Source organism: Pogona vitticeps, chromosome 2 (genome assembly GCF_051106095.1).
Source record: "Pogona vitticeps strain Pit_001003342236 chromosome 2, PviZW2.1, whole genome shotgun sequence".
NCBI classification, from domain to species: Eukaryota; Metazoa; Chordata; class Lepidosauria; order Squamata; family Agamidae; genus Pogona; species Pogona vitticeps.
Window position 1 is genome coordinate 31,931,930 of NC_135784.1, and position 18,202 is coordinate 31,950,131.

The 18,202-nt window shown below is 43.7% G+C and overlaps 1 protein-coding gene across 1 annotated transcript; it reads right to left on the reverse strand.

The window, feature by feature from the left end:
- Positions 1-5,054: 5,054 nt before the first annotated feature.
- LOC110069958 (vespryn) lies at positions 5,055-15,825 on the reverse strand. The gene is made up of 3 exons (XM_078388772.1): positions 7,877-15,825; positions 6,512-6,610; positions 5,055-5,638 (listed from the first exon to the last, which is right to left on the reverse strand). Exons 1-3 carry the CDS (start codon positions 7,908-7,910, stop codon positions 5,157-5,159), a joined length of 615 nt encoding a protein of 204 aa, XP_078244898.1. The 5' UTR covers positions 7,911-15,825; the 3' UTR covers positions 5,055-5,156.
- Between the last annotated feature and the right edge of the window lie 2,377 nt (positions 15,826-18,202).

An 18,202-nucleotide genomic window follows, 5' to 3' on the forward strand; every position in this document is an offset into this window, starting at 1 on the left:
CTATATTTTAATGTGCATGAAAAGACATGGTTGGGCACCACTCCGGGTCTCAGTGCACACTTTTAAAACCCATCGAGAGGTTTAGAAAAACATTAGTTGACCCAGGGTCTCGTGTTAACCACCATGGTATACTCATTGTTATCAATTTTAAATATTGTCTTTCGTTATCTAGAAGTTGAGTCCTGGCAACTGAACTTCTTTCTCATTAGGTTGAAATGTTTTGCTATTCATCCAAGTCACTTTTTCAGTCTGAGGAGAGTTGGTAGGAGACCTCTGACATATCCTACAGGATGGTTTGACTTTCCCCTGGTCTGAATAGGCTCCTTAGATGAACAAAGGATGGGGGAGGGGGGATGAATGAAAACCCTACTTCGGCAGTCCTTCATCCATTGTCATGGGTCGTTAACAGTGGTCTTTCTGGTGCGTGTGGTCCTAATCTTTCTGGGGAGGGATGAAAGGGCAGCATGGTAAATAGGAGACAGGTGGTATCTAAGGCCTCCACCCCTATTGAGTGAGGGATTTTCTATAGGCACATGTATGGCCTCCCTGACCCCTCTCTCAAACTACCTATCTTCTCAGTCCAAAATGAATACATGACAATGGGTGGAGAAGGACTGCAGAAGTGGGATTTTTACTCACCCCCAGCACTTTATCCTTCTAATGAGCCTATTCAGACCAGGGGGAAGGGAGACCAATGTGGAGGATATATCAGGGATTTCCTACCAACTCTCCTCAGACTGAAGGAGTAGTAAGGCGTTTCAACCTAATAAGAAAGAAGTCCAATTGCCAAGACTCAACTTCAGATAACCTCACCTGGATGACTGGGAATTTTCACAAATATGTCTTTCATTGTTTGCCTCCTTTTCAAGGAGAAAGGCAGAGTATGAATGAACGAACGAACGAACAAACGAACGAACGAACGAACGAACGAACGAACGAACGAACCATTAGATCTATGGTGGCCAATTCACCATTCCCATTAACATCTTTAGTTTTCAAAAACTAGGGGCTGGCTGATGACACTTGTGCTCTACTTCAGCAATCAGAGAACTGAGGTACTGTATATAATTTCACCTGAGAGTTTCTTCTCCCAGTTTGAGAACCTCATCCTTCAGCGGCTCCAGCTACCGTAGTATGAGTCTTTCTTGTTCCCCTAGATCAGGCTTGTCCAACCCGCGGCTCGAGGGCCGCATGCGGCCCAGGTCAGCTCGTAATGCGGCCCAGTGCAATCTTTTATTTTTAAAGAAATTCCAAAGTTTCAAGTTACACTGCCGGTGCTTGTGGCTGGAATGTGGACGGGGCATGTCACAACAGTAGAGGGGGAGAGAGGGAAGGAAGGAAGGAGTGGGAGGGGAGGGGAGGGGACAGGGGGGCTGCGTGACTGCATTGCGCCGTCCCCGTCAATAGGTGGACTCCCTCCCGGCCCCATAAAGCCGCCGGAGTCGAAGCTGGCAGCCTCTGCTGTCTGAGATCGCAGCTGCCGGTAAGCGCGCTTGGAGCGGGGCTGCGGAGGACAGCTAGGGCTGCCCCCCCATGCGGCCCAAACCAAATGTATGCGCGGCCCAAACCAAATTTTCATCTTCTAATGTGGCCCAGATAAGGTGAAAGGTTGGCCACCCCTGCCCTAGATATTGCTGCAGCTGTTGAAATGCAAACCAGACACAGCTTTCTGTCTCTCACTGTTTATCTGTTGCTAGAGTAAGGAGAACAGAAAAGATAGTGAAGCTGAAGACAGGGCAGAGGTATAGAATCATAGTGAATATTCACACATTCTCCAGGATCTCCAGGACAGCATTACACCATTTCTGAATCTCACTAATGCATATCAGAAAGACTAATCAAATCATGTTAATTCACTGGAAATAAAAAAAAGTATAACCATATGGCCCATAATTTAAATACAAGAAAAGCGGGTTGATGGGGCACCACCCAAATGTAAGCTGATATGAGGACAGCTTCTCTCTGTAGCAGTACCATGGGCTGTGTGTTTTGATAATTGAAAGTGTTAAATGAACTGTTTGCTGGGTGTGTACAGTTTAATTGTACAGTGTGTACATTTTAAAAGACAGAGAGAATCAACTGATTGCAAATCCCTGAAAAAACTATCTGTAAAGAGCTGGCCATGCAAGTTTGCAGCCTTCCTTCAGGGACTCAATATTCCTTCTCTTCCTCTCTTTTTTGCCAACTAATGAAATGCCTTCATTAACACTTTTATTACTTTAATACTGTAATGCTTTATGATAATGTTTTCAGACATTAGACAACATTTTTTTAAAAATCCATTTTGACTTCTTACATTCATTATCACTAAATTCATAATCCTTCAGAGAACATTACTTAACTTTCTAGGGAACACAGTCTTATCCAAACTCTACTCTAGGATTTTTCTCCCCAGTAGCAGCTGCAGTACATTGAAGAACAATTGCTTACTAAGAAAATAATAATGAACACTTCAGTAATCAGAAAACTGAGGGGGAAACCAAATTCCTTATTTCTATTCCTTGTTAATTATGAAAGTCGAATCTTACGGGATAAGGATTTCAAGACATGGACATATGTTTTCTAGCTGAAGGAATAACCTGAAGCTGAAGGTACCTAAGGGTGCTATCCAGGAACAACTGTCTGAACACACAAGTGTATTAGTCAGTAAACAAGGGACAAGGATGGATTCTCATTATCAAGAAATATCCAGGAAAGCACGAAAACACGAGATAGGAAAGACAGCTGGCATTCCAAGGCAGTAGCAGAACAGTTAGAGAGCAGAGACATAATATAACATAAACAATTAGGCAATGTCAAAATGCTTATTTAGCCTTGGTGATGAACAGGATAAACGCAAAGGACGCATTCCAAAACCTATCAGTGACGTCTTCGTAAAGATAACCCAGGAATAAACAGTTTGTCCATTGTGATCCACACTTTATGTACAAACATTTGCTTGTTTAATGCAACTTGGCTATCAGCCTTTATAAGCTCCCCAAAAACTGAACACGGTGAGCCAGATTGATTTGGGTAGACTTTCTCCCCTTTGTGTCTCCTTAACCTGCAGATCAATTAACCAGATTATAAAGCTTTCCCAAATTGTGTGTGCGGCCATTTCTCTCTCTGGTAGGATTTCTTTCTCTAGGACCTTCCAGAGGACAAGAAATCTCAAAAATGTTGCAGCAAGTTGAGGGGAACGAATACCCCGCGACCAAGTAGATGTTTTCTATCATCAGTCTCAGATTATTCCTGAAAGACAGTGTGCTATTAACTGTTTCACAGCAGACACCAATTCACCAGGTCTAGCTCTCACCATCAATTCATTTCCCTATTAAAGATCCTTGCACTTGCTGAAATTTTACTTCTGCTGTGTTGATAAAGGAATAGTGCCGGGTAGGTGGGGCTCGTCAGCCATGGAAGGCAGCCCATCTAGGAGAAGGAAAACTCCAATTTCAAACCTCCACTGCCTTGTGGCTATATCCACTCATGGAAAAGGCTTCAGGAGTTAACCTCGAGGCAAAATCCGGAGCTGGAGTCCCGAAGGCAGCATGTGTCGTTCTGCCAACTCCTGCGACATTGCTGGAACCAGTTGTATTGGCTCTTGCCTTTCCATTGGATCATTTCAGCAATGTGGAGAGGGGGGATCTGCTGCTTGGGTAACAGCCTATCCTCCATATTACCTTACCCGGGCTTCATGCTCTGGAGAGGACACTCCTCGATTCAGAGCATGTTACCATAGTCTCTTGAGACTGAAGGATGCCTATGCTATGCGTCTTTTAGAAGAAGAACCCAACGGCCCTCATTCCAGAATGAAAATCGTAGAAGAGACTGCACCTTGGCAATAGGGACCGCCATTCCAAGTTCCCTTCCTTTGCCCAGCTAACAGTAACACTGTCTTGCAGGCCAGAGAAATTTCCCCCTGCCCTACAACTGCCCCTTTGCATCAATCAGATCAGGTGATGAACGAACAAAAGGAGACAACTCCCCACAGAAAAGAGGCAACTCCCTGCTGGACTTTCCCATGCCAAGCTTTATGTCATGTAGTTTTTGGTTTCTATTTTTAATTTCCGTTTGTTCCTCATCTGATGCAGCGGGGGAAATGGCCGTCACCCTGCTAAGGCAAACAGCTCAGCGGGAGGAGAACACGCTGTCGCCTGCAGTGCTCAGCACCTTTGTTTTAAGAGGGCTGCTGGATTCCTCTTCAGTAAACCACAGCCAGAGGAGATAATGCTGAATGAGATGCCCTACGGGTCACAAAATATCATACCAGGTGTTAGACTAAATGTGTGTCTGTATTTCACTTGCTGAATTTTTATGAATGCCGTTGTCATCACAAAGATAGTGGGAGGGATTAGACTTTGTAATGCAGTGGTTAAGGTTGGATTGGGACCTGGGGAACCCAAGTTCAGACATGCAGTGGGAGCTTCCTCAGGGGAATTAATCCATTCACTTTTTGCCTGCCCTACATCACAAGGTTATTGTGAACATAAGGTAGGGAAGAGGAGTATTAAGTATGCTTGTGGGAGGCAAGAGCTGACTGGATAGCTCAGTCCTTTAGGTCAGTGGTCCCCAACCTTGGGCTTCCAGATGTTCTTGAACTACAGCTCCCAGAAGCCTTCACCACCACCTCTGCTGGCCAGGATTTCTGGGAGTTGAAGTCCAAGAACATATGGAGGCCCAAGGTTGGGGACCACTGCTTTAGGTATCTGGCTGCAGAGCCAGAGATTGTGATCCTCCCATTTTGCCTCCAGGGTGAAGAACCAGCCTGGGTGGCCTTGGGCAAGCTGCAGCCCCAGATTCCCCCCCAGAAGAATGGAAAGGTAAACCATCTCTGTGTATTTTCTACCTGGAAAACCCTGAAAAGGGTCACCCTAAGCCAGAACTGACTTGACACCATATGATGATGATTATGGTGGAGGAACAATATTTCAGTATTCCTTCCAAAAGTCGATTGAGCATTAAAGATGCATCGTCTGCCGTTATAAGGACGTCTTCCAAATGCACACCTTCTGTCTGAGGAGACAGATTGTAGTCTGTGAAAACTCACATTAAATAAATCTGTTAGTCTGGAAGGAGAAGGGCCACGACTGTTTTATTTTTATTGTTGAAATACATGCTGAAACAGCCTAATGTCGCTTTCTCTTGGAGACCTTCCCCTGGTCACCCCTGGAAGCTCAGGGATTTAAACGGAGGGAAACAGTGGACCCCACGTAGCAGAAGGGGAAAACCTCCTCCCCATTAAATGAGGCCCGGACTACAGTGACTTTATTATCCATATAAAAAGTCACCTGATTCCTTCCATAATCCAGAAGGACGCCAATCTTTCCTGAGTCACTTTGGTTTTCAGGCCCCCCTCGCCGAAGCCACCAGCGACCCACTTGCCAAATCCCTTCCTCTGGAGTAAGTCGGAGGTGGTCCTTCCTCTTGACAGACTTCCGGGCCACCCCCGCTGCGAGCTCTCTCTGGTTCCCATACTCCACTTCCCAGTAATGTTTCCCAGATGTGAACCCTGGGGAACCCAGCAAGCAAGGGGTGCTGTTGAATCTCTCTGGGTTGTCAGGCACACTTTGGGCTTCCTGGACCCATGTGACCGTCTTCTTGTCTTGAGACACAACAAGATTTGGGTGCGCCGTCTTTGGATCAAAAGTCACACTGGCTGCAGGGAAGAAAGACAGAACAAAGGTTCAGCATGAGAGACAGAACCACGTCCTTGGGGAGGGACGTTTGATGTTGTCATTGACATACAGATCTTTTCCTCCCAAGGGGGAAAAGGAAGAAAGGAGCTTTGATATAATTTATAGTACTGTAAATGCAAAAAGGAGCCTTAATCTAGTTTCTGTTTCTGTTTCTGAATAGGTTGTACCTTTTTGGTTGTACACAAATAATTGGCAGCATAGATTATGAATAGTTCCTTCGGCACTTAAAAAAAGCCCTCTTCCCCCCCACAAAAGAAATGTCTAAAAAGAAATTTTATGGGGGGGATTTTTCCCCCATATTGGTATTTTATTTATTTGTTTGTTTGTTTGTTTGTTTGTTTGTTTATTTATTTATTTATTTATTTATTTATTGCATTTATATGCTGCCCATCTAGACATAGTCTATTAATTTTAACCAGACCAATTAGAGAAAAGGTGTGATCAGGTGGTGATAAAGGACAATATTTGATCATGCTGGAAAGGGTCACCTTGCAGGAACAATCTCTCTTAAAGTGACCCTTCAATTTGTGCAGGTTTTACTCCAGCCCGGTTCCCCCCGCCTCTTCATAAAAAGAGTAGCCCTGCTGATGAACCAAAAAGGTCCAGTTTGGGCATGGATCACATCAAGCTGATTTGCGATTTCCTGTACATCATCTGATCATCAGAAAATAGCTCTCACCTGATTGCGCTACAAGCAGTCTACAAAGCGAGCTATTTTCCCACCTGTTTGCATCCAAGGTTACAAATTTAACTCTGTTGCCCATTAGCAGTCACCCGGTCCACTACCACCCTCACCACCCCAGTTCTCAAATCTTATTTAATTTGCCCTTTACTTTTGTAGGGTTTGGCTGATGAAGATAAAGCCAGGACCTTTCCACCATTTTCGTACTGCGCAAGAAGGCACAGCAGCAGCCACGTCATACAACAGAGTCCTGAAAATGGAAAAAGAAAAAAAAAAAGGAAATAATGAATGGTTTGCAATTTTTATTTTGTTACTCCTCATAGACACCTCCAATATTCAGGGCAACAATATACATTGGTGCCCCTCATGACGATGATAATCCGTTCCATAGAAATCGCTGTTAAGCGAAATCATCGTAATGCAAAATCTGTTTCCCCATTGAAATGCATTGAAACCCATTTAATGTGTTCCAATGGGGGAAAATACATCATCGTCCTGTGAAGATCGCCCATAGGGAAGCCATTTTGCGAGCGCCAATCTGCTGTTAAAATGGCTGTCCTGCGAAGCATGGGTCCCGAAAACACAAGGAAGCCATTTTGCTGAGCCACCGATCAGCTGTAAAAATCGTCGTTTTGCGAACAAACGGTCCGCAAAGCACGGACCAAATCATCGTCCAGCGAAAACCCCCCATAGGAATGACTGTTTTGCAAATTGCTATAGCGATCGCAAAACCTCATTGTCATGCGGATACATTGTTTTACGAGGTCGTCTAGCGAGGTACCACTGTATAGCTTTCCTTTTCCTCCATGGGGCACTAGAACCTGGAATTCCCAAGTTCTGATCCAACTCTTTAACCACTATGCCACATTGTCTTTTTTGTCTTACAAGTTTTCCTATATTATGAAAAGTGAGTTGAGCAATTCAACAGCTCATGGTTCTCAGGCACAACTGGGAGCGTTACTTGTGAAGGATCTTTTGAGTTGTAGTCCAAAAAGTAACTTTGCCTCACATAATAGTAAGGTCCCATGTTTGCTGTGGCCCCAGAGACCAAGAGCAAAGGGGCTGTTCCTGAAACACTAGTATGTTTTCATTTTGTACAGAGTACTAAAGATGTTCAGAAGAGGCACAGGAGAAGTCTCACTTCGCACATTCCAAAACATTGAAGATAGGGACTTTTATCTGTTTTCATGGAGGGCCCTTCAGCTGCTGGAGCCGTTTGGATTGGATCCATCCAAGCAAAAAAGTGGGCTTCAGCATGCTGAACATTTGGTGGAATTGTAGCCAACCTCTGCAAATCCAGATGCAACTCAAGAGCCCAGGGAGCCTGTGGTCCTGCAGAGGTTGTTGGACTACAACTCCCAGAATCACTGATTACCACTGGTGCGTCAGGTTGATGGGGACTGGAGTTCAGCAGCATCTGGAGGAACATTAGCTTCTGAACTGTATCTGCGCTTTCTTATGAAGCCCAGACCAGCCTGTTCTGGAAGAAAACGCTGGCCGTGTTTTTATTAATTACCTCTGAACTTCTGTAGAACACTGCCTGTCTGCATGGCGACCAGACTTTTTTCCCTTTTCACAGAGGATGAAAGGACTTAACACTTTTTCAGTGAAAATACTACGGCCTGGAATAAACAAATTATGCTTATAAATTTGGTTAATATTTGCCCCGACAAGGGCCAAATACAATTAAAACAGTGGCTTAATTAACTGAGAACCTAATTTGTTTAAGGTTAAAACTTAATAATTACAGCCAGTATCCTGTCACATTGCTTGACTGTGGAAAGGTGATCACATAACCGCCTAGACTGGTGGAAATGACTAGACAGGCGGGGTATAAATACAATAAATAAATAAATAAATAAAATAAATAACATAAGCTGCCTTGGATTCTTTTAAAGAAGAAAAACTGGAGAGAGAGAGAGAGAGAGAGAGAGAATAATTAATTAATTAATTAATAAGCCAGCTAGCCAGCCAGCCCTCCCCAAGCTTTGCAGGCTATCCATTGTGTGTCCAGTCTCTCACTAGTTGTGTGGTTGTTGCGCGACAGGACTTCCGCCAAAAGAGAGGAAAGCTTATGTAACATTTCTTACATGTACAACATGATACTAGCTCAGAACTTGTTTAACTAATTAGACATAGAGAAAGCTACGATGAGCAACCAGAATAAATAAGAAGTGGTGGGGGAGAGCATACAGAGAGTGAGGGGTGTGTGTGTGTGTGTGTGTGTGTGTGTGTGTGTGTGTGTGTGTGTGTGTGTGAGAGAGAGAGAGAGAGGATTGCCAGGCACATATCACTCAAAAAGAGTGATTTGCATCAAAAAGACACTGATTTGCATAAAATAGGCATATGTTGCTTTATATAGAGAGATGTAATTTTAAATGAATTGTATAATTGTAAATGAGTTATACCCTATCTCACTGCAATGACAAAGCCTGCAGCCAGGTGATCTATATGCTAACTGAGCCAGCTGTCCAGGTGCTGATGGTAGGCTGGCACCTTTCTGGTCTCTCTTCTACTATTTCTTTGTCCGAGAAAAGAAGACTCTTCCATGACAGCACTTTACACAGAGGACGGTCAGCTCCAAAAGACAATAGGCTATTTCTTCTCTGCATGCAGATTTTTTAAACCTACTGGGTCATGAACATATGGTGTCCCAGCCTATTTCTTAAAAGAAGATTTCTTAATTTCAAACTTGGTAGATACTGTATAAAAAAGATCTCAAGCTGAATCTGATCTGTGGAGGAATCTTGCATTTCAGCTGTAATGTAAAACCTTTTCTGCCACTCCTGTTCCAGAGAAAATAAAACACAGAAAACAGTTCTTTCCATCTGATGACCCTACACGGGATGTTCCATAGTTTTAGTTTTGCAGTACTCGGGTGACAAGCAGATCTGAAAATAAGCCTCATCATAACATCTCACCTTGTCTTCCAGAAAAATGATCTGTTCTGACCATAGAGTTCCAAGACGCTGGGACTTTTTCCTGTGGCTGTTTTCTCTTTCTTGCAGGCTCTTAAATACTCTAGTGGAGAAGGCTATGGGTTATGTTCCTCTATTTCTTAAAGTGGAAATCAATCAGAAAAACCAGTTCCACAGCATTCTCTTTTAGTGATCCTGGTGGAGTGGGAAGGAGATCGGGGACAAAAGGTTTGTTGTTGCGATGGCCACCACGTCATTGGTGATGCAACTGCAAATACTGTTCCTAAATACTGAGCAAAAGAAAACACTGTCACTAATATTGGTTGTTGTAGGTTTTTTAGGCTGTTTGGCTGTGTTCTGGAGGTTTTTCTTCCTAACATTTGACCACCCTCTGTAGCTGGCATCTTCAGAGGACAGGGGTTAGAACTCTGTCTGTGTTCTAACTCCTGTCCTCTGAAGATGCTGGCCACAAAGACTGGTGAAACGTTAGGAAGAAAAACCTTCAGAACATGTCCAAAGAGCCCAAAAAACCTACAACAACCATCGGTTGTGAAAGCCTTCGAGAAGACAGATCACTAATATTCTTGTGTCCTTTTCTACCTGCCCAAGAGGTGCAGAGTTCCAGGGGGTTCATGCTGTTTACATTTCAGGTTCCTATAGAACAGAAAACTTTTGAGACTTGCCAAGTGATGTCAAGTCAATTCTGACTTATGGCAACCCTTTCCAGGGTAGCCACGTTCCAGAGACATGGTGGCACTGCGGGTTAAACCGGAGAAGCCTCTGTGCTGCAAGGTCAGAAGATCGGCAGTCGTAAGATCGAATCAACGCAATGGAGTGAGCTCCCGTCACTCGTTCCAGCTCCTGCCAACCTAGCAGTTCAAAAGCATGTAAAAATATGAGTGGATAAATAGGTACCACCTCGGTGGGAAGGTAACGGTGTTCCATGTCTAGTCACGCTGGCCACGTGACCACGGAAGCTGTCTACAGACAAACGCTGGCTCTATGACTTGGAGATGGGGATGAGCACCGCCCCCTAGAGTCGGACATGACTGGGCTAAATGTCAAGGAGAACCTTTACCTTTACCTTACCTTCCAGCGTTTTCTAGGTACAGAGTACTCAGGAGAGGTTTACCTGAACAGTGCAGCTTGCCCAAGGCCACATAAGCTGGCTCTTCTGGGATGCACAGTGAACTCCCAAACCTCTGACTCCACAGCCAGAAACCTAACTTGTTACTGAGCTAAATATTCTGTTGCTTTAACTCAATCTTTTGGCCATTATCCCCTTCCAGTTCATTAAAGTTGGCAGAGATATCCAGTGAGATTCTTTCCTTCCATGTCATATCCTGTCCTAGGATTTTTCAACTGCCAGCCACAAGAATGATTGAGCAGGTCAGCGGGAAGGAAAGCTTTGCCCAAGTGACCCAACTTTTGCTGAAGCAAGAGAGGCTGGTCTCATTATCCTTGTTCAAGGCAGAAGTACGTCTAAGGCCCTACTGTGGGCCAGCTTAACATTCATTACGAGCAACTGCAGGCTTTGTGGTAGGGCAGATCTAGCATCTCAAGATTATTTGCTGTTTCACAGGGAAAGAGAAGTAACCTTGACTTAGTCTGTGGCTGTTGAAGAGAGACAGTAACTTAGGAATATGCTGTTGTACAAAAGGACTTAAATATAGTGTATTCAAGGGAAGCTTTTTATAGATAGTAGGAAGAGAAAGAGCCTAAACTTAACAGAGAAGCTCCTAGTGTTAATTTCTATGCATGCAGGTCAATTTCTCTAATTAAAGTATAGAGACAGAAAATAACCTGAAAGAAAGAAGTGAGGAAGTTTAAATCTACCAATATATATGTGCATAGACTGGTACCGGTAGGTTAATAGATCAGTCTATATAGACCAGGCTACATATAGAAATGGAGAAGATAGGGAGAAACATCTGGGCTATCTGCCTATTTCCACCCCCACCTGTACAGCTGACTTACTACGTATACTGGTCCCATATTCCAACTGCAGTGAACAGTTGGACTTCCACTTGTACTTGACTCCCCTACTTCCACATCTACCTGACCTCCCTGTGTTTTATCCTGCTGTTCTGAAGTGTAATAAAGGCTGCTGAAGTTGGAGTACGATTCAGATGCCATTGGCTTCTGCACATTGAATAGTGGTTCTGTGTGTGTCATTTTGTTCCTCAGTGGGTCAACAAAACATCTGGCGGCAGCCCTACTCGATACCGAGTTGGCAAAACTACCAAGAACCTTGAGGTTGAAGGCAGAGGCTGTGAAAGAGATCAAGGGAAGTAGACTCATGGTTGAGTCTACATCTTCTCAAACCTGGGACCAGAAGAGGCGTTGGCAAGAGGACTATGCAAAGCACCAGAGGACTAGCTTGCAAAGACCAAATGGAGACACACTGAGCAATCACAGTTTATGAGAGAACATTTCCAGGTAGGAATCAAGGGCTGCCACAAGAGAACATAGGAACCAAGAGAAACATGTACCTCGTCGGGTTGTTCCTGTTTTCATGGGCACATTAGCTTTGCATGTCAGCCTTGGGGACTTCCCCTTGAAGCTTTGGAAGGAAGCAACCAGGCAAGGCTTTCCAGGAACACATTTTAGTGATGTGTACGATACTGTTGTCCATGATGACATTCTGTTTCATGAACTACTGCATTTTCTGGATACAGATTGCCTAGTATGAAATAGGTCACCTCACTCCGTTGTTTTCCCTTTTAGGATTGCTTTCTGCTATGGGCACCACAGGTTTCCAACTTGTTTCGCTATGGTATGGGATATTATGAATCGCAGATGGCAAAAAGGAAAGATCTGTTCAGATGGTGATTTATCTCCTTTTTTTGTCCTGTTGGAATGGTTAAGTCCAATCTATTTTGCAGCAACTACACGACATAAATGGTTGCTGTGGGTTTTTGGGGCTCTTTGGCCGTGTTCTGAAGGTCGTTCTTCCTAACGTTTCGCCAGTCTCTGTGGCCATGGGCATCTTCAGAGGACAGCACTCTGTGCTCTGGTGTAGTTGGCTTGGGAGTGCAGTATTTATGGCTGTGAAATAGGCTTTTGTCTTTTTCTGTAGATGGGTGATTAGTGTGTTTTGTTGTGGGTGTATTGTTGTGCTAAGGAGAAGAGATTACAGTGGGGTCTTGACTTGAGAACTTAATCCGTATTGGAAGGCGGTTCTCAAATCAAAAAGTTCTCAGGTCAAATCTGCATTTCCCATAGGAACTCATTGAAAACCATTTGATCCGTATCTGCTCTTTTCCGTCCATAGAAACTAATGGGAAGCTGCTAGTCTGCCTTCGACCACTAGAGGGGGATATTTTGTTTCTTTTTTTCTTAGGTCAAGAAAGGTTCAGGGAAGGCAGGGAAAATACAGTCCAGGCAGTACCAGGCAGTCCGAAGACTGTCTCCCAATCCACTCTCTAAACGCTGGGAGGAGTGAGGAAGCAGACAGGCACCCTTTTCACTGGCCAACAGTTAACTGAAAATTCACATTTTGCACTTTCCCTGCCTCCCACGTGGTTTTTTTCAGTTTTTTTTTCAGTTTTTTTCAGTTCGTAACTCAAATCTAAGTACGTAAGTCAAGTCAATATTTTCCCATGAGAGCGGTTCATAAGTCAAAATGTTCGTAACTTGGGCCGTTCGTAAGTCAAGACCCCACTGTATCTGTCACTGTGGTTGATGGGTGTCATTAGCTGGTCTTTTGTGTGTAGTGATCCCCTGTCCTTGTGGCTGGGTAGAGTGCTGTCCTCTGAAGATGCCGACCACAGAGACTGGCGAAACGTTAGGAAGAACAACCTTCAGAACACGGCCAAAGAGCCTGAAAGACCCACAACAACCATTAGATCCCGTCCGTGAAAGCCTTCGTGAATACATGTCATAAAGCTTAGTGCAAACCAGCTCAGTCCTTTTTCATACCCATCCAAATCTTTTTTGAAACCCTTTTGTAGAGCTACATTATTTGTTTTCTTGCTTGCTTGTTTATCTTTCTGTTGAGCAACAAAGAACTAGATTGTGTGTGCATGTAAAGATAGCTCTAAAGGAGAGTGCACCCAACTATGTGACCCTTTTCAGTGCAATTCTGCTTCAGTGTCTGTCATGATCATGGGATATGTGGTCAGAAGCATGTCATGATGATGGGATATGTAGTCCAAGAGATGTAAAACATGGTCAGCATGGTTCTGTGTGAAAATTATTTGAGATATGGTTGTTGTGGGTTTTTTGGATTCTTTGGCTGTGTTCTGAAGGTTGTTCTTCCTGACGTTTCGCCAGTCTCTGTGGCCGGCATCGTCAGAGGACTGGAGTAGGAACTCTGTCCATGCTCTGTTTGAGCATGGTTCATGATTTGAGAGACTTTGGAATGTGTTTTTCTAAGCACCATGAGAATGTTTTCTTGTGACTGTCACAGCCAAGCATCCAGATATCTTGAACGCCATTTCGAGAGGCCCTGGAAGACTCAACATTCCCAGCTTGTTACGGAAGACACAAACAACACCTGGACTCTTATGGGAATTATGGGAGGAAAGAGGTGGCACGACCTCTTAAGGTTAATTGGTTGACAGCCAGAATAGGCCATGAAGAAGGGAGGAGTTAGGAGGGTAGAAAATGGAAGACGGGTTATGTGAATTGTGTTCAATGGTTCGCGTGTTGATCTGATGATGGATTTCAGTCCATGATGATGGTATGAGCATGTAGCTTGAAGGAGAGAGGATGTAAGTAAAGGAGAAAGAAGGAGGTGGGGGCTAGCCCACCACAGCCCAGTATAGCTTACCTTAGTTCAGCTTAGCAGTTTATTATTTTTAATGGGAAATAGTTATTTTACTTGAATGCAATAATCTTTGAATATGTTCTTAATGTTAAATGCTTTTGCAATATAAACTGATTTTCTAATGAAACTTTATTTTTCTAATAAAAATTAATTATTAAAATTCCTTACTGAGGTCCGGTCTCTTGAACAGCAGGGTCTGACTAAATCCAGGAAGTGGAGAGGGTCACAAACTAGCTATCTTTAAGAGTCCTACCTAACTGAGCTGAGGTGAGTTCTAAGGAATCACAAAGTCCATGCGCCTGTACTTGCAAAGTACTGAGTAAGTGCAAAGTGTTCTTTTTAGGTCAGACTTAGTCAAAGGACTTATGCTACGCACTGCTGAGGTCTAAGGACTCGATCCAGCGTGAAGGTGGTAGATAAGTGCCAGTTGAACTCTCTGGCCGAGTGCCCTGCGACCCTTTAGGGGGCGGGGGGCATCATACTGTCTAATTGGTTCCAAAATCATCTAAAATGAGTTACCTTTCAGCATTATGCTGACACCTCTCTCTCTCTCTCTTTTATATACTCTTATGTGTAGCAATATTTTAGGGTAGGGAACTTGTAGCCCTCCAGGTATTGTTGAACTACAAGAGCAGTCATCCCCAACCATTGGCCATGTGGATGAGGAGCATAAGAGATGTAGCCAGAGAATATCTGAGGGACATTTATTCCCCACCTGTGGTTTATAGAGGTAGGAGTGGATTGACAACAGGGATAACGAGTGACAATCTCAACCACTACTAGAAGTTACTGTATGAAATAAATTGGAAAAAAATAAGACTCAGAGATGTATGATGAGGGAGTAATTCTCCTTCATTTTACATAACAATCGTCTTACTGGATTTAAGACAAAATGAATAATCACAAAATCCTAGCAAAAAGGCTCATAAAATAGTGGGGGAAATGCAGGAAAAATGTGGAAGATAGATGGGAAGCTGACAGCAGCCTAAACTCTTTCTTTTGTAATCCATTGATTTAAATCCAGCTTTCTTTACAAGTGTGTTTCATCCTGAGAGGGTCCTCATAAGTTGGAAGGAATTTCATGGAACACGCACCTATTAAGAAACCTGAACAGTGTGTTTTTTAAAAAAACAAAAATATCTCCTCTACAAAATCACTGGAATACTGAAGCCTTTTGTACAGTCGGGGATTCAGGCTCCAAATATGTAATCCTCTTAAGACTGAAGGGGGTACAAAGGAAGGCTTTCTTTCCCATAAAAATCACCCATTTCTTTTTTGTTTTCCTGCTGATGCAACAAACCACAATGCCAGGTTTATGCCATCTTCAATTTTTAAGGAAGAAAATGTCTCCAATCCAGAGCTGGAAAAGATAATGTTTTGCGTTATGGCTCCCAGAGTCCGCTAGCCAGAGTGGCCAGTGGACATGTTGGCTAAGCAGAACTGTGTCAGCTATTAACCAAAACAAAAACAAAAAAAACAGTAATTTTTCCATGCTGTTTCATCTTAGCAAGAACTGTGCAAGCACCTGTGAAATGGATGGAAAGAAAATCCTCTAGGTCTTTGCTAATGGAAAGCTACTGTAATGGGATGAGATAGAAGGAACGTTTGCTGAAAGAGACAATGAAATCTCTATTGTGAATTATCAGTACAGAAAGGAAGTGTGCCGTCTACTCCTAAGAAATTAGAAAACACTACCCGTGCTGATGGACTGAATGAAAAAAACTGATGGACTGAATGACTGGGAATTTTGATTTAAATCCTGAAACGTTAGAAAGCCTGGGAAAGAGTGAACCCATAGAAGATGCTGGTTTTTTTTGGGGGGGGGGAGGATAAAAAGATAGGAGAGAAGGAAGGGGAGTTAGCTGAAGGAGCGGAGTAGTACTGGGTGACTCCAGTAAAAAGGGCAGAGGAAAAAGACTGGGTCAAGATAGTGTCTATCGCACTAACAGATAGTAAAAGAAGACCCGCGGTCTGGAGGATGGGTTACTTTTAAGGTGCCCCCAGAAGTAGCCAAAAGAGAGTGGAATGAGAAGCTGGTAAGAAAACCTCCTTACTGGAAAGAGACTGAAGAGAGAGAGAAGAAAAAGAAAGGAAAGGGAAAAGTTTGCTTGGGAAGCTAATTATAGAGAAAAGAAAACCATGTTCAAATTCCCTCGGGACCCGTCGTGGAAAGAGTCAACTGCCTGTCCGAGTTTACAGGAATCCAGGCCGCCAAGTCTGGGAGCCCAACCTGGGTTGGATATTTCACAAGTAAACCAGTTTTTGAATGCCAATGTTGCTTCTATGTTAATGGTGGGAGATCTGATGTTGCCTGTTAATAGCTTGGTTAAGCCTGAGGAAGATGTTGTGAACACTGTTGTAAAAGAAGCATGGAGGCTAAAGGGTGACGTTTTAAACTTGTCGTTTATTAAGAGGGGCAGAGTTTGTTTGTTTGTTTGTTTATTTAGCTTGCCCAAACTGCAGACCAATCTTTCAATATTATAAAGAAATTCCCCTCCCCCGCTTCCACAAATGAATTTTAGCATGTCACTGAATCAAGTAGAGTGAAACTCTTTCCCCCACATAGAGGTCTTGACTCCAAAGACATCTTTTACCCATGTAAAAAGTCACCCTGTTCGCATCATATGTATTCCAACAGCACCCCAATCTTGCCTAGCCGGAGTGTCCACTGCAGAGCCTTTTGCCAAATCCCTTCCTTGGGGTGAAATACCAGCTCTTTCTTCCTCTCCACAGACATCCTGGTCACTTCTATTGCCCAATTCCTCTGGCATCCGTATCTCGCCTCCCAGTAATCTTTCCCTGAGGTGAATCCTGGGGAACCCAGCAAGCAAGGGGAGGCGCTAAATCTGCTTGGATTGTCAGGCACAGAGTTGGGTTTGCTGGTTGATTCCGCACCCCTCTTACAGTATCTGTGGCCACCGTGAGTTTTGGGTCGGCTGTGCCTGGGATCTAACGTCAAGGCAGGGGGACGGAAATGAAGACGGGCCATCAGAGCACAGGGGGCAGCACCAAATTGTTGGGTTGGGGGAGGGAGGGCTTGACGAGATCAATGACAGGCATAATTTCTCCCCAACTGTGGCATCAAGGAAAGCAACACAGAGCCTCGATATATGTTCCTTCCATGGTGTATTCATGTGAGGAATAGGAAAACCACTGGCCTTCTTATTTGGATTGTGGAGAGAGCTCAGAAAAGTCATCACTCTTTTTGGATTATAACTCCCAGCATCCACCAACCTAGCATGGCAACTGGATGGGGGTTCTGGGAATTAAAGCACTAAAAAGTAGCTTTTCCAAGTTCTTTTAGCCCCAATCCAACTCATTAGCCCCTGGGTCACACACACCAGTCCTGCCTTATGACATTCTCTCCAGTACCTTCTTAGAGAAAAAGGAAAGGCTCTGGTTTTACGTCTTAACTTTGAATTTCTGTAGAAGCTGGGATTTCTCTTTGCCTAAGGATTTCACTGAAGGCTTTTAAACACTACTTTTGAACAGCAGGTGGGCGTATGTTCCTTTCCTTCTGAGACTGCAAGCAGAATTGTGCAGTGTGTTCTATAATACTTTCTAAGTGTCTTGTGGAGGAGGGATGGTAGGCAGAGGCTTGCCATTTTATCTGAGGTCTCTAAAGATTCTTTCATGCTGGCAATTATTGCTCTTGTGTTGGAAGCGACAAAGGGAATTTTAAATGGCCATCCATATTTCAGGAATCCGGTGCCTTCTTTATGCATCTTGCTGTGTTCCATTGATCCAGTTCACATGATAGAGCAGCATAGGCAGCATTGTTCCCTGATATTTACTCATCAGTGTCCCCGTATATACTTTTGATATTTCACAGGTCTTAGTGCCCTCTTAGAATCCTGAGCTGTTAAGGTGGTGGTTTTTATGATTTTTGAAGCCCTGCCATGGCAAAAGTAAAAGGAGTTATTTTAGAAAGTGTTTCTGTAGGGCAGGCGAAGAGGATTAAAATGAATTTACATCTGCATAAGCATGATGATGGATTGGACTGCAAGTTCCATGAACTTCACCTCGGAATGTGTTCTCTCTAGTCAGATCAATTTCATAATCAGCTCTCATCAGTTTCACATCCTAACAACAGACCTCACCCCCTGCACCAAATAAGGCAAGTTGCCAACAGATCCAGGGAAAGTCTTGCACT

Bases quoted from the DNA above. Each gene is read 5' to 3' on its own strand.
- LOC110069958 (XM_078388772.1), bottom strand. From the start codon at position 7,910: ATGCAGACAGGCAGTGTTCTACAGAAGTTCAGAG. The intron at 6,611-7,876 runs GTAATTAATAAA...TTCCATTTTCAG, and splicing joins TGTTCTACAGAAGTTCAGAG to GACTCTGTTGTATGACGTGG. The intron at 5,639-6,511 runs GTAAAGGGCAAA...TCTTCCCTGCAG, and splicing joins ATCAGCCAAACCCTACAAAA to CCAGTGTGACTTTTGATCCA.